This window comes from Erpetoichthys calabaricus, chromosome 4 (genome assembly GCF_900747795.2).
Source record: "Erpetoichthys calabaricus chromosome 4, fErpCal1.3, whole genome shotgun sequence".
NCBI lineage: Eukaryota > Metazoa > Chordata > Cladistia > Polypteriformes > Polypteridae > Erpetoichthys > Erpetoichthys calabaricus.
Window position 1 is genome coordinate 119,811,257 of NC_041397.2, and position 16,756 is coordinate 119,828,012.

At 41.1% G+C, this 16,756-nt stretch overlaps 1 protein-coding gene across 1 annotated transcript in view; it reads right to left on the reverse strand.

Moving 5' to 3' along the window:
- LOC114651130 (cilia- and flagella-associated protein 47-like) overlaps nucleotides 1-16,756 on the reverse strand; it is a 622,279-nt gene that overhangs the window by 115,748 nt on the left and 489,775 nt on the right. The window contains 1 exon segment of the mRNA XM_051927333.1: nucleotides 7,428-7,584. Within this exon segment, the coding sequence (XP_051783293.1) occupies nucleotides 7,428-7,584 (157 nt within the window).

Genomic DNA, 16,756 nt, shown 5'->3' on the forward strand with positions numbered 1-16,756 from the left:
TCAGTTGGCCTTGATCATCACAATTGTCAGTTTCTTTTTTATAATTATATTTGTACTATATAATGTTATTATTTTTTATGTAAACCATTGAAATTGTCTGTTTAATTAAATGTTATGTACGTGTTATATTCTTTGTAATTTGCTGTTAGTTTGATTTCAACACTTTTCATTGAACTGCTCTAAATTTCATCATACAATACCAATATTTCAAAGATGTTTTTTGTATAATTTTATAATTATGCTCCCTGTGACTTTTTAATGGATTAACTAACTTAAGAAAATTAATGAACGTATGTTTGCTGGACAAGGCCTGCCTGTACACTGGTACTGTGAGTGCTGTGCAGAGTGCAAGCAGAACCGCTGCGTCTTTCCCAGTTGATTCTTGGGTTCATCAGGGGTGTGTTTTGGCTCCTACTCTGTTCAATGCTTGCATGTACTGGGTGTTGGGCAGGGTCATGGTGTCCAGTAGCTGTGAGGCATCTGTGGGTGAAGAAAGATTAATTTATCCTGACTTTGCCGACTATGCTGTCATCTTCGCGGAGTCAATGGAGGCTCTGTTCGGGATTCTTGAAAAACAGAGTGAAGAGTCTGAGTGTCTGGGCTTGCAAGTGTCCTGGATAAAAACCAAGATCCAGGCCTTTAATGACCTCTTGGGCATCAGCATTGTGTCTGTCAACGGAGAGAATGTTGACCTTGTCGAGAGGCTTACTTACCTTAGCAGCGACATTCATGTCTCTGGTGACTCTTCCTATGAAGTCAACAGATGGATTGGGAGAGCATAAGGGGTCATGAGGTCACTGGAAAGGGGTGTCTGGTGCTCCCGATATCTTTGTAAAAGTACAAAGGTCCAAGTCACTAGAGTCCTGATGTTTCCTGTTTTGCTATATGGTCGCAAGACATGGACGTTATCCAGTGACCTGAGATGAAAACCAGACTCCATCGGTACTGTGTCTCTTCAAAGAATCCTTGGGTACTGCTGGTTTGGTTTTGTGTCGAACAAGCAGTTGCTTACAGAGTCCCGAATGAGGCACATAACCTGCATTGTGAGGGAGCATTAGTTACGTCACTATGGCCATGTGATACGATTCCCCGAGGGTGATCCAGCTCACAGGATACTCACTGTTGAGGATCCAAGTGGATGGACCAGGCCAAGGGGACACCCATGTAATAGCTGGCTACAACAGATAGATGGTCATTTCTGGGGGGTGGGACTGGACCATGTGTCTCCCTGGTGGGTTGCCAACCAGGACCTCAAGCTGTTTTGCCATGGGGTGGGTGCAGCAAAACACTGTACCATTGCATGCTCCCCAGCCTGACCTGACCTATGCTTTTAAGGATAAAGTGTATTCTTAGCACTTTTCTATCTCCAGACTCATGATTTCTTGTATTCCCTGGGACAAGAAAGGCAGAAAGATGTACTTATCAAACAGATCTTCTACTTTCAAGTGCTAAATGAAATCAAGTCAAGAAAGTTTTAATGTAGTATTTTTGAGTGTGAAGCTAACTCATACAGGAAAATTACAATATTGAACTAGGCATATGGTAGTGATGGCAACATTGTAAAATATCTATTAAACCATAAACAAATTCACAAACTGATTATGCAATTTTGGAATAAGTATACTGCATCTGAATTGTGATGCTTTTAGTTTTCAAATGTAAATTTCATATAGCTTATTATAGTGTGGGCAGAGAAATATTATCAGTTGTTCTTATTTAAAATACACATAACCACAGAATAATAAATCAATATTGCCATCTTCTTTGAATATTTACTTTCAATATGTCATTTATCATTCGTTAGGTCTTTTCATTTTAAGTGTTTGATTACAATAATCTAATTAGTGCAGCAGCTAGACAGTTTATATTATGAACAGATATCAAATTTGCATAAATCATCATGCCACTAATGTTATATGAGTAAGAGGCTTCAGCAATTACAGTAGTGTAGTTTTGGCAGGGTGACAGTGGGCCTCACATAGTTATTAAACTTTGCATAGATGTTGATTTAAAAAAATTCTCATCTCTGTCTCTAAATGTTGGGAAGAGTAGTGCAAGGACAGTCATTAAAAATGTATTGTCATTTAAAGTGTGCAGAGTGGAACTATTTAGGCATTAAGCTTGAATAATAACTGATAAAAAATGTAAGCATTTTCCAAAAGTGCCTATAATATGTGTAGTCCTACAAAAATCACTTTTTTGCATTAGTGTCTATATATCAAAATAAGCCATGCTTTTCAGAATTATTCAGAGAGCCAGTCTCCAGGTTTCAGGACCCCAACTTCATAACTAGTGTATCAACTACTCCATTTTGCACACAGTCTTCAGTTAGTTTACAAAACTATTATGTTGTATCATGGCATAGCAAAAATAGCAAAATCTAAGAGTTACTTCTATTTCACAGAATCACTATATTTTATTAATATGTAGAATTGCCCACAATTACATGCAGTCAATTAGATCATGGATTAAAAAAATGCTATCAGAGTGCACAATGGACAAGGAGTGGACAAGGAGCTTTTGTAGTTGCAAATTCATGACTGAGTGCAGAAATTGTACATGACTTTAGTTTGATTATTGCCAGACATGAATGCAACCATAGGATGGGGCATTTATAATACTTGCAGCAAACGCCTAAAAAAAGTTTGGAGGGTGGGCTTCTTGGATAGAAAGACTGATGATGGTTGGATCCTATATAAGAGGGATTATGCAGATATGTTTCGTAACAAACTGTGCAGAGTTTTGCACACTGTTGTATAGTATATGTTCAAAATTATTGTTGTCAGTTTGATATGTGACTTTTCCTTTTCCCTGTTTAGCAGCCTCAGCCACTGGACAATCTGTGCAGTGTTTTCAACTAGCCTATTAAGATGACTGCTACATGAGCATAAGCAGTATTTATCTGAATTAGAATGAGGAAAGCATGGTTGTGAGGTGGCACAGAATCTAAACCAGCTACTGTATGCAATCTGCACATTGCAGTGGCTACTGTATATGATTTTTCCACTGAATTTGAAAGAAGCACTTGCTAGGTGAAATGACCATTCCACATTAGCTAGGTTTTATCAAGCATGGGTGTTTGCAGACAATCTTCAACAACTCTAATGAAGAAGCCCGTGTTTAGCAAACAGATGGTGAAGTGGTAGGATTTCAAGGAAGATGAAAGTTCTTGAATGGTACTTTGATATTAATCTCTCTCTTTTTTTTAAGAATTTCTTTCTTGTGATTGTACATGTCATGTATAGAGATGAGGTCAAGTGTATTTTATGTTTACTATTGTTTTTGTTATTTTGAGTTATTATTTTTCATGTCTTTATGCTATTTTTATTGGTTTCATATATGAGTTTGTAAAGGTGTACAGGGTTCTGATTCCTGGATTTTGTAAATTTTTTCGTATTTTTGAAACAAATCTTCTTTTTATAAAGATTTGTTTGTTTGTTTGTTCATCTGTGCACAAGTTGAGGTTTGTGGCTACCTTCCTCTTGTGGGGCTTGTTGAACTATTTTGGGACACTTAATATTATTTTGAGTATAACATTCCTTTAGGCATGTAAAGCCTGAAGCAGGCCATTGGAGTGGGGAGTTAGCAATTCAGGCAGGCAGAGGAGGCCTTCCCTGGCCAGTTAGGCATTTTGGAGGCCTCACATCCTTACTACATTCGTGGAGGCTCCAATTCATACAAAAACTGTACATCTACATCAAGACAAGGTGTCTATAGGCAGGTAGGACTTGGAAATATCTACCGCATTTATAAAGGAAAGAATTAAACTAATGCACTATCATCTTTTTATGTTGTATCAGTAAAGAGCTGCACTTGCAATTTAACTTTTAAATCCAGTTCTTAATCACTCTTGCTGTATGCATTATTATAACCACCTGTTCTAATATCATTAGAGCAATGATGTGGGTCTATCCATCCATCTATTTCTGAACCTGTTTAATTCATTACAGAATAAGTGCATTGATACTGTATACTTGGAATATACATTCCTAGAAAACCACACCTGGTCACAGAGATATTTTTTTTAGTTTCTTCCAAGGGCATCAAGGACCGCAGTTGAACCTGTACAAGGCATGTACAGAAAGCCTCCTGTTAGAGGAGGTACAGTGTACTGTTTTAGAAGAAATTGTCTTTGGTAAATCACTTAGGAATTTTTCTTTGCTTAACCTGCATTTCTCCAGCAGAACCAATATAAATATCTTACCACCTACTACTCAGACTCTAAATTGGGATTCACTTCATCATGCAACTATATGTCACACTGATAAATATATCATTCAATATTTACTGGTCTTTTTAATTTTTATTTCAGCAGACCTAACTGCAAACCCATAATGCTTTCAATATCATTTGCAATAGTAAATTACAAAGAGGGAAGTGACTGTCGTCACGTATACCTTCATTATGAGACATTCTGAGAGACTACTGCAAATTAATCTAAACTAAAATTTTCTTAATCTTGAAATGAAATTATATTGATTATTTTAAAAACATTTAATCTACACGTTATCCATTTTTTTGTAAAGACCCCAACTTAATAACTATGAAATCTCAAACTATTTATAAATCACATTGTCAAAATGTATACGATTCCTGTTTGTAAGCCTCAGGAGTACATTTTTGTAGGTGATTAATTTTGTTTTCATTTTAAGGCCCCACTTTCAATGCTATACAGCATATGCCTACAGTGTTGAGAAGATAAAAACAACAACCTTTCTTTTTGAATCCTGCATGTTTCTGTCTGCTACTTTCTTGGCCTTGTTTTACTTTGCTATAAATGGGTTTATATTAACAACATACCATGATATAAAGAGCCCAGATGTCCTCAATAAGAGTGTTTTAAGTGCTCATCAGCCTATAGACCTAGAGATGATTATTACAGCAAAACAAAATGTTTTACATTTCTTATGTACACTATATGAGGAAAGCTTGCATACTCTCCTCCCACCTGAGCAGGTTTTTTATAGGTACTCATGTTTTCCTCCCACACTCCTAAAGAGGTGCAGATTAGGTTAACTGGTGATTCTAGATTTGCCAGGGTTGTTTACTGCCTTGCTCCAGTAGTGCCAAGCCCTTGAACTGGACTGAACAGAAATGAAGATGTTATGCTATATAAGTATATGGTAAGAGAAGTAGTTTACAAAATAATCCAAGTTTAAAATTGAAGAATCTCTGAATACAACATCATCCTACAAACAAGAACAAAATTAACATTGGCATCCAAAAAAAAACATATTTAAAGATCTTTAGGCATCTTTTGGTGGAGTTGAGCACATCTTAACCATTCAACAGAAACCAAACAGCAATTGCAATGGCTGAGCATTACAAAACAATCATAAAAATAAATAAATATAAAGTGCTAGAAGACAACAAAAAATAGCATAGTTTGTGATCAAGAGTATCATTATAAGGGCATAGAAAGAGGGAATGAATCAACAGAAGGTGTAAGAATGTGATTGTAAACTAAATGCCTAGAGGGATAGATGTTATTGATGTTTCTGTAGAAAATTTAACATTTAAAGCAAGTAAAGCATTTTGGTTTGGGAGACCCAATTCAGTGCTGTACAATAAGTGTGGCCAGATTTGCAGACAAGGTCCAATATATGACTAGATACGCAGGGACAGAAATGACGTCAAGGCTTACATTTAAGAATGTGAATAATTGCATATAATAAAATTTCCAAGGAAAATGACTGTCTGAGAAAGACAGCATAACAAAGATAATAATTTGGTCAGAATTGTATTTTGAAGGATGATAAAGAATGGTGAACAGGATGGGGCAAGAAATTGTTAATCTGTTTTACAGCCATAAACTCAAAGGACGATGGACAGTCAATGGCCATTCTTTTGATCTTCAGTTTGGAAGTCATACTGCTGCCTGATCCGAGATGCAAGCCACTATAAAGTAAACTGGACCAGATTGAGTTGCCTCATTCTATCATGAGATTTTTGCTAGTTTTCAGTTAAGCAGAGCATGACAAGAATATACTGTGCAATGAATTCAGACAATGCCACTGTTTTGCCATGATGATCCTGTGTTAAGCATGACACAGTTAGTTTATTGCGTGCAGATCCATATATCATAACTGCATATAGTGTAGATTTTAGTACATTAGGCTACACTACCTGTTCGAATGGCCAATAAATAAGACTCAAAGGGTGTCTTAAGAATAATCCCCCTGCCCTAAACTCATGTGAACAGTAACACAAAATGAACATTTCATATTGGGTAGCAAAGGAAGGAAGCTTGATGGTTTGTAATGGGAAGGGCTTAATGATGCAGTTTTCAAATACAATACTGGGGGCCATTAATGTAACCCTAAATGCCAAGCATAAGGGATCAGCAATTAATACACTACATCAAATAAAAGTTATTGAGCATAGTATTTACTTCTTTTCTCATTCACCATAGTTTCCCTTTCCTCCCACTAGAAACCTGATTCCCATCTGTGAGACGGCTCTTTTTTGGTCTGGCAGGGAGAGCTAGGTACTGAATATGGTGGGTCTACTTCTGGTTCAAAGGATGTGAAAAACACCAGTGTGTGCAAATAAAATGCTGTCTCCTAAGTTGAGGTCTAGACTCCTTTAACAAACTCTACTGCAATCAAACTGAAGGAGGTACATCCAGCCATATGTACCTGACTTCTCAAAGCAAACACTGTGGATCTTCAATAGCCTGAGACAGTTTCAATTAATTAGAAATGTTCAAATAACATAGCAGACCATAATATAACATTCTAAAACTCGCTTAATCCAATTTATGGTTGCTGGGGTAGAGTAAATCATCTATTTAAATAGTATAGAACAATATACAAAAAAAAAGAAGTAAGAACACTTGCCAGGATAAATGCTGTTGTTGCCATGGCATCAGCAAACTAAAAATACTTCTATTTTCAAACACCCTTTCCCTTGAGAAAGGTAGGCTGATAACAATAAAATATTAAGGAAGCTGGGTCTTTACAGAAGAAAATAAACTCTAAAATATAAAATCAATAAACCTGCCTATTGCATTTTCTAAGCTTTAATGACAAGCTGGATTTAATAAGAGACAGAGCTGTAGCTCATCATTCTGTGAAACTCACTCCACTTCTGCTTAGTTGCTAATGTCAAAAAGCTTTTTTTTCATTTTAACTACAAGTTGGCTTTTTATTAACACTGACAACATTCTACAACAATAAAATATCTGACAGTGAATAAAGCTTAACTATTCATAGTGTTATTTTTTCTGTTCAAACCTTTTTTGCATCTTTCAAATTTTAGCCATTAAATTAAAAATAGAAAAATTAAATAAACAGCAATTTGATGTAAAAGAAGATACTAATGACTCAGCACGTTCCAAAATTTCATGCATGCTCCCCCTCATTCAAAGCCTACGTTATCCAACTGTTAGGTGTAATGGCTCTATAAAATTGTAATGACTTCATTACCTGTTAGTACCACATCTACTACCACATTGTGATCAGTAGGATTTCTGAAGGGCACAATAACAGAGGCATGTGATCCTATAGATGTGCTGATGCTAAGTGGTTCCATGGTCCCAGGTACTAAACCTATGCCCGACAAAAGGAATTTCCATTCTTCCACCTGCAAATGAAACAAATAAACAAACCAGCCTTTTACTTTCATAAAGAATCAGAGATGTGAAGAGATGTAAGAGAAGAACTTAACTAAAAAGTATTTCTTTAGGCACAGAATATGCCGCTTTATATTACTGAACAATTCACATCACTTTCATAAATATGAAATGTATTGGAGGAATTCCACAAAGTCTTGGGGTTCAAGTTTCATATCAGAAAGAATATATGGAAAAAGTTAAACAAGATGATATCAACTAATCATGCCTTCTTCTTACTTTATCTGATAGAATTAACATTGTTAGAACAAATCCTTTAAATTCTAATATACAGTATGTTACTAAATCATTCTTATCAAAATAAAATGCAATTGTTAACTTCATTCATACACATCCATGCCATCTATCATATATGCATTCCTTGGAGCAATTATGAAGCTTGTCCTACTAGAGTCAAGTACTTTAAAATAGCAAATGCTGCAGTTATTGTGCTAAAATCTACACACTTAATTTATTGCAAATAATGGAAAAAAAACTTTTCAATCTGCTACCTTCTACTAATTTTCTTTTGTTTGTGGTTGTACTAAAATAATCCAACAATTTTAAACAGGCATTATTATATACAGTTTAAAGCAGATGAATTGTTTTTAGTAATGCTCAATTGTTCTGATTACAGATTTGTAATTATTCTGTTAAAGATTGCATTATCCAAAAATATAAAACTAAGATAAGAGTTTTATGTGTCTCCTTTTTAGGAAAAGCAACAAAGCATTTTTTAAACAATGCTTAAAATGCAAATAAAAAATAAGCAACAACTGACTGAATGTCAAATCATTAGGGATTCAGTTTGTGGCTGTAGTCAAATGAGACATTAAAGAAGTCAGGGCATGAGGTTTTGTCATGTGGGGTGAAAACAAATCTTTAGGATGCAGCAGAGAGGTATGATCTTTAGGATAGAGAAAGGATGGTGACATTTGTTTGTTGCTTGTGAGTCAGCTGCCAAATACTGATTTAATACCGTATTTTTCGGACCATAAGACGCACCGGACCATAAGACGCACCAGTTTTTAGAGAAGGGAAATGAAGAAAAAAAAGATTCTGATGTCTTAAAACATTTTATGTGCATTAAAACCCAACATCACAGTCATAAACACATGTAATCAACCCTGTAAAGTGAACAGCAGCATTTAGAACCATTATTAACAAATACAGTCAGCAAAAGACAAAATTACTGTAAAACACAATAACGAGAGACTTCAGTAATAAAATAGAATAAAGTTGAACAGTTACGCTCTTTTAGGTTCTGCTTGTTTTATGAGAACCCCAAGAACTCCTCATCGCTAGAGTCAGAATCTAGGCGAGACACTCTTAACTCTTTTAGGGCTAATTTTTTTTTTGTTTCTTTTCTCCCAGGGCTGAATATTTTTCCAAAAACTAACATTTTTTAAAAAAAGAACACAAAGCAATTGTTTAACATATCAAATCAACAAAAAATATTTACTTTTGACAAATGTTACTGTCTTGCATGTTGTATGAGCCTGAATTCTCTATGTGTTGTTTTGATGCCTATTTTTCAATTGTCTGTTGCTGCATTTTCTAACATATATTGTTAGTGTGTACTGTAGAGAGACAAGTCACCCATTTGCCATCGTGCCATGCCACTGCCACCAAGTTTTCTGCCTGCATGAAAACCGTATTGTCACCTCTTTTCATCTTCTGAAACTTTATGAACTTTATGTATGGCATTATAGCCTGGCTCACCCCATGGGATTTGCTTCTGTTTATTACAGAAGTGAATAAAACTTTGCAGCAGCACGTACCTAAGCCACCAGGGGACAAAACACGTTTGGACCAATGCTCCCTGAAGTTATATCACCAGTTCTGTCCCATCTCTATTTGTAATGCCACAGCGCGCTTCATCTCGTCTTTCGTTGTGGGTTTCCACTTTGAATAACGAGAATGCGATGCAAACGCAGCCCGCGATTCAAAAAAAATCTCTGCCTACATGTTTGTCTCATCTGACAGTAGCTGAAAAGCAGCATCAGGAGAGAGCAGCCTGAAGTATAGCAGCTGGTGATCTGTCGTGTCCAACAGCAAGCCATGCCGTCTTGTAAACTCCGGTAGCCATATCGGCTCTCAACGGATCAATGTATGTGTATTTATCCCACGCGAACCTTGCCGTAGATGCATCGGCTGCGCGAAGGCACTCAACTGGCAGAAGATCCGCTCGCGCGGCATCGGCTGGTGTCTGATCAGCGGATGCCTGCTTCTAACTCTCTTGCTCGATCTCCTGATCACTGCCAATAAAGTCCGATTCTGAAAAATCAAGAGTCCGACTCCGCGGTAATGCGCAAAACAACGTCTGCCAAGTGTTTTCTTTTCTGCACTTGCTTCGCTGCCTTTTCACATGTCGGTGCCATCTTGCCTTTGTTTACATTTCGCAACTCACGCACACGCAATGTTTATTTGCCGAGTCAACGAGTCTAGCATTCCTCCAAGCACAGAGGGAATGCCTGTGACGTGACAGTAAGATTTGTCGGCATTAACATTAACGCCTTCAACCCCTCCTGTCGACAAAAAACGACATCCGCCCTAAAAGAGTTAATGCAGCTGACCTTCTCTACACCGTCCTGCTTCAGCTGTTTGGCTCGCCTGTTCAGCTCACTGTTCAGCTACACGCGAGCCTGCTCTCCTGCCTGCCTGCCTGCTTGCTTGCTCGCTTGCTCGCTCTCGCGCTCGCTCTCTCTCTCTCTCTCTCTCTCTCTCTCTCTCTCTCTCTCTCTCCTCTCCTCTCCTCTCCTCTCACTTCTTCTCCCCCTTAACCGGCTCGCGCTTCTCTATATATGCGGGGAGGACATGGCAGCTGCAGCCCATCAGCCACAGGAACAATCATGGATGTGGGCAGTTTCCCACCTGTGCACTTAAGTGAGAAACGCAGACACCGCAGATCGCGGCTCGCAACTGCTACCACGCCCCCTCGCTAAGCTGAGAGCTATACCCACAGCCTGGCTCGTGGCTCGTTACGCAAGCCAATGCTCGCATTTAGATCAGAAATTTTCGCTCATACTTTCCTCGTATTTTGAATTTCTCGTATACAGAGGTGATCGTATCTCGAGGTTCCACTGTATTAGGGTTTCTATTTGTATGCATATTCTTGCGCTTTTACCTTCACTCAGTCATTTCACTTGTCATTTACCTCTATTCGTATTTCACTGGTGTGTGCAGTGGTGGCGCTCGACTCGCAACTCCTGTCCTGCCTCAGCTGGTTTCCCCCACTTCCGGGATTGGAACCAGCGTGAGGCGCACATGTGTTCTCACAGGAGGGAGGTCACATGTGCGCCTCACGCTGGTTCCGATCCCGGAAGCGGGCGGACACCAGCTGAGGCGGATGGGAATCGATGAATGATGATGCATGCAGACTGCAGGATCAAGGAAGGGACCGTCACCGTACACTACACTGTACCAGTTAGAGTCCAGTCCCCTGACTCCAGTGAGCGGTGCGGGTAGGGGCGGGAATGGAGCATTGCAGCCAGCAGGAATGATCATGGAAGCAGGTACGGTACTACTACTACCACGTCTGTACCAGGGCAGCAGCAGCGCCTGACTCCAGTGAGCGGTGCGGGCGGGGGCGGGAATGCAGCATTGCAGCCAGCAGGAATGATCATGGAAGCAGGTACGGTACTACTACTACCACGTCTGTACCAGGGCAGCAGCAGCGCCTGACTCCAGTGAGCGGGGCGGGCGGCCGCGGCGGGAATGGAGCACAGAGCCGGGCAAGTTGAACATTTTTTTTTTACAGCACATGTTTAGGCTATATTCGGACCATAAGACGCAGGGACTTTTTCCCCCCAATTCTGGGGGGAAAAAAGTGCGTCTTATGGTCCGAAAAATACGGTAAATTAGAACCTGAATATTGGTAACAGACATGCTGTAGAGAAATAAGTGTATGGTAGTTGTGTGATGAGAAAGGTTTTTGGCATTCTGAATTTTAGATAGATAGATAGATAGATAGATAGATAGATAGATAGATAGATAGATACTTTATTAATCCCAAGGGGAAATTCAAATAGGGTGGCACGGTGGCGCAGTGTAGCGCTGCTGCCTCTCAGTTGGGAGACCTGGGGACCTGGGTTTGCTTCCCGGGTCCTCCCTGCGTGGAGTTTGCATGTTCTCCCCGTGACTGCGTGGGTTTCCTCCGGGTGCTCCGGTTTCCTCCCACAGTCCAAAGATATGCAGGTTAGGTGCATTGGCGATTCTAAATTGGCCTTGGTGTGTGGGTGTGTTTGTGTGTGTCCTGCGGTGGGTTGGCACCCTGCCCAGGATTGGTTCCTGCCTTGTGCCCTGTGTTGGCTGGGATTGGCTCAAGCAGACCCCTGTGACCCTGTGTTCGGATTCAGCGGGTTGGATAATGGATGGATGGATGGAAATTCACATACTCCAGCAGCAGCATACTGATACAAAAAACAATATTAAATTAAAGAGTAATAAAAATGCAGGTAAAAACAGACAATAACCTTGAATAATTTTAACGTTTACCCCCCTGGGTGGAATTGAACAGACACATTGTTTGGGGGAGAAACGATCTCCTCAGTCTGTCAGTGGAGCAGGACAGTGACAGCAGTCTGTCGCTGAAGCTGATCCTCTGATCTGGAGATGACACTGTTTAGTGGATGCAGTGGATTCTCCATAATTGATAGGAGCCAGCTGAGCACCCGTCGCTCCGCCACAGATGTCAAACTGTCCAGCTCCATGTCTACAATAGAGCCTGCTTTCCTCACCAGTTTGTCCAGGCGTGAGGCGTCCTTCTTCTTAATGCTGCCTCCCCAGCACACCACCGCATAGAAGAGGGTGCTCGCCACAATCGTCTGATAGAACATCTGTAGCTTCTTATTGCAGATGTTGAAGGACGCCAGTCTTCTAAGGAAGTATAGCTGGCTCTGTCCTCTCTTGCAAAGAGCATCAGTATTGGCAGTCCAGTCCAATTTATCATCCAGCTGCACTCCCAGGTATTTAGGTCTGCACCCTCTTCACACAGTCACTTCTGATGATCACAGGGTCCATGAGGGGCCTGGGCCTCCTAAAATCCACCACCAGCTCCTTGGTTTTGCTAGTGTTCAGGTGTAGGTGGTTTGAGTCGCACCATTTAACAAAGTCCTTGATGAGGTTCCTATACTCCTCCTCCTGCCCACTCCTGATGCAGCCCACGATAGCAGTGTTGTCAGCGAACGTTTGCACGTGGCAGGACTCTGAGTTGTATTAGAAGTACAGGAGAAAGTACAGTCCCCTGCGGCGCTCCTGTGTTGCTGACCACAATGTCAGACCTGCAGTTCCCGAGACGCACATACTGAGGTCTGTTTGTAAGATAGTCCACGATCCATGCTACTAGGTATGAATCTACTCCCATCTCTGTCAGCTTGTCCCTAAAGAGCAGAGGTTGAATGGTGTTGAAGGCGCTAGAGAAGTCTAGAAACATAATTCTTACAGCACCACTGCCTCTGTCCAAGTGGGAGAGGGATCGGTGTAGCATATAGATGATGGCATCCTCTGCTCCCACCTTCTCCTGGTATGCGAACTGCATAGGGTCGAAGGCATGTTGGACCTGTGGCCTCAGGTGGTGAAGCAGCAGCCTCTCCATGGTCTTCATCACATGTGATGTCAGAGCGACAGGCCGGAAGTCGTTCAGCTCACTAGGACGTGATACCTTTGGGACTGGGGTGATGCAAGATGTTTTCCAAAGCCTCGGGACTCTCCCCTGTTCCAGGCTCAGGTTGAAGATGTGCTGTAGAGGACTCCCCAGCTCCAACGCACAGACCTTCAGCAGTCGTGGTGATACTCCATCTGGACCCGCTGCTTTGCTGGCACGAAGTCTCCTCAGCTCTCTGCTCACCTGCACTGCTGTAATTGTGGGTGGGGATGTCTCTCCTATGCTGGTATCAGCAGAAGGATGGTTGGAGGGTGCAGTACTCCGAGGTGAGAGTGGGTTAGGGTGGTCAAACCTGTTAAAGAAGTTGTTCATTTGGTTTGCTCTCTTCATGTCTCTCTCAATGGTGGCACCCCGCTTTGAGCTGCAGCCAGTGACGATCTTCATCCCATCCCACACTTCCTTCATGCTGTTATTCTGCAACTTCTGCTCCAGCTTTCTCCTGTACTGCTCCTTCGCTGCCCTGAGCTGGACACTGAGTTCCTTCTGCATACGCTTGAGCTCATGCTGATCACCGCCTTTAAAAGCCCTTTTCTTCTGGTTCAAAAAGCCCTTGATGTCACTTGTAATCCATGGCTTGTTGTTAGCATAGCAGCGTACAGTTCTTACTGGAACTACAATGCCCATACAGAAGTTGATGTAGTCAGTAGTGCAGTCAACAACCTTCTCAATGTTCTCACTATGTGATCCCTGCAGGATATCCCAGTCCGTAGTTCCAAAGCAGTCTCTTGGAGCCTGCTCTGCCTCAGGGGACCACTTCCTGAATGAGCGTGTGGTTGTAGGTAGCTCCCTCACTCTGGATTGGTAGTGAGGCTGAAGCAGAACCAGGTTATGATCTGCTTTCCCAAGTGCAGGCAGCGGGGTGGCGCTGTATGCGTCTTTAACGTTGGCATACAGTAAGTCAATAGTCTTATTTCCCCGGGTGTTACAGTCCACATACTGGGAGAAGGCAGGTAATGTTTTGTCCAGCGTCACGTGGTTAAAATCTCCAGCGATTAGCACAAGCGCCTCAGTGTGCTGCGTTTGTAACTTAGCAACAGCAGAATGGATGATGTCACTCGCTATCTCCACGTCCGCCAGAGAAAGATAATCAGGAGTCCCAGAGTGTGAAGACTCCAGGTGGGTGCAGGTGCATGTGTGTGTGTCCGTTCATTGCTCCAGGGTTGATTGGGTGCTTGGCTGATTGTGCAGATGTGAGCAGGTCGGTCAAGTGCTTCAATCATATCTTGGAGCAGGTGGAGGACAGCACCTGCACCCAATTGGTTCTATGAATGGTGCTGGCATGGTAAAATGCGGAAGAAAGAAAAGACACAGAGAGATGGAATTTAATGGAAAAGATGACAGAGATGGGAGGATCAAGAGACGCCAGGATCGGGAGACACCAGCATGTGGTAAAGGGGAGGTAGGCAGCCCGGGTAGTGAGCCCTGAGAAAACAGGGTATGTCTGATGCTCAAGGGGGCTGAAGAGGGTCACTTCAGCTGAGCATCTTGTGGTAGATAGAGTGATCTGCTGCCCATGGGCTCTCATCTAAGGTCGGGGAGTGGCAATGGGAGTCAGCGGACTGAGGCTCGGTGCAGTGCTCTACTGGGAGCTGGTGACAGCATCGGGGTCCAAGGCCAGTTAAAAGGCTGTGTGTCAGAAGGACCTCTCCTCTGGCTGCAGGATTCTGTGTGGTGTAAGCTGAAGAAACATCAAGTTTTTAGAAGGATGCACCTGGGATTGTGAGTTTTTAGAACTGCCATGTGTTTTAACTTTGTTCTAATGGATTATTTATTGGAACTTTTTTACCTTTGCACAGATCACTTTGATTTTATAGACTGTGTATTTATGGAAGCACTGCATTTGGGGACATTGTTTTTAAATAAAAGCATCAAAACAAATTGCACTATACCGTGCTGACTGTGTATGTCCTCATTTGCCTGGCTCATCCTCGGGTAGGTTATCGGCAATTCTGGGTTAAAGGGGCACCCGGAAGCAATTAGAGAGTGTGGAGCTGACCCAGACCGTCAAAAGTTCTTACATGCTGCAGCTGGCATTATGAATATATAGTCAATAAAGCCTGATCTGTGAAACATACAGTAACTAAGAGGAGAAACATAAGAATTGAAATGAAGAAAAAACATTTTTGCAAAGGCAGGTTTGGAAATGATGTGAAAGAAGAGAAGAAACCAGGAATGACTGAGTGAAGACTATGATAATGGAAAGGGGTTAAGCTAAGACAGAGCAAAAGAAGAAAAACTGGAGTGTAAATGGCGATCCATTAGGCTTAGCAATATATATGATTTGCACATAAGGCAGCATCTTGAAATTTGATGCAGCAGCGACAGCACCACGCAGATGTCTTGACATTACAGCAGTGTCAATTTTTAGAGCTGTAAATTCTACGGGTACAAGAGATAAGGTTGTTCAGTAGCACAGTCAATGTGAATGGCTTACAGACTCCATGTTGTTACTAATTAGTGTGCCCAGAATGGGTTTTGTTGGTGATACGGAAAAAAAAAAAAAAATTTTACTCATGTTTTCACAGATATTATGTGTAACCTGCAGTACGGGCACAACAGATTTTTCCCTTCACATTAGGTTTTACATGGCAAATAGTCTAATGAATTTTAAGTTGGTGCAGACAATATGTTAACTTGAGGACAGCAATTAAACAGGCAGACATCCTAAATTAGACCCCTACATTCAATACTCAAATATGGATGCAAAACAGGTACTTAGTACTTACAAGCCCATGTCTACTCATCAGCTCAAATTCCATTATTTGTAATGACAGAATTTCTTGCTTTACAAAAAAAAGGTGGAATTAAAATGCTTCGCTGGTGCTAACGTATCTAACAATGAATTGAAAATTAATAAATTTGCAAACAATGCAGTTTCTAGTTTCATACAGCATGTTCGCTGAAATAACATTTATTTTCAGCAGACAAATTAGAGATGAGCTTGATATGAATGTGCACAAACACAAAGAATTTAAACATCTCTTGGTCACTAGAAAATTGTATTAAAGAGATGTATTCAATAAATGGTTACTCACCTAGGGTCTAATCAGCCTAACATTGTGTGGATTTAAGCATGAAAATATGTGCACGCCAAAAGAATCAGATTTATAAAGCCTGACACAAGCAAATTTCCATGCAATATACCCTTTATAAATTTCAATCATACTGTAAACTAGGGGGCTCTGCCCTCTGCTCGCTTTGCTCGCCCACCCCGGGTTTTGTTAACTGGATATACAATTTAAAGAGATTGTTATTTTCATTTCATTCATTTTTTATCCATATTACTAAATGAGAATGGTAAACCGGATATGGACGCAGGGTCGTGCCCGTGGACGCAAAAGACATAGTGCACAAGCGCCACACAAAGCCCCCCTCCCCAGAGTACAACGACAGAGACTACGCATGTGCGCAGGCACCACACAGAGCCCCCCCCCCCTCCTCCACCGCAACAGAGCAAAACGGGAGAAACTACGAACCGT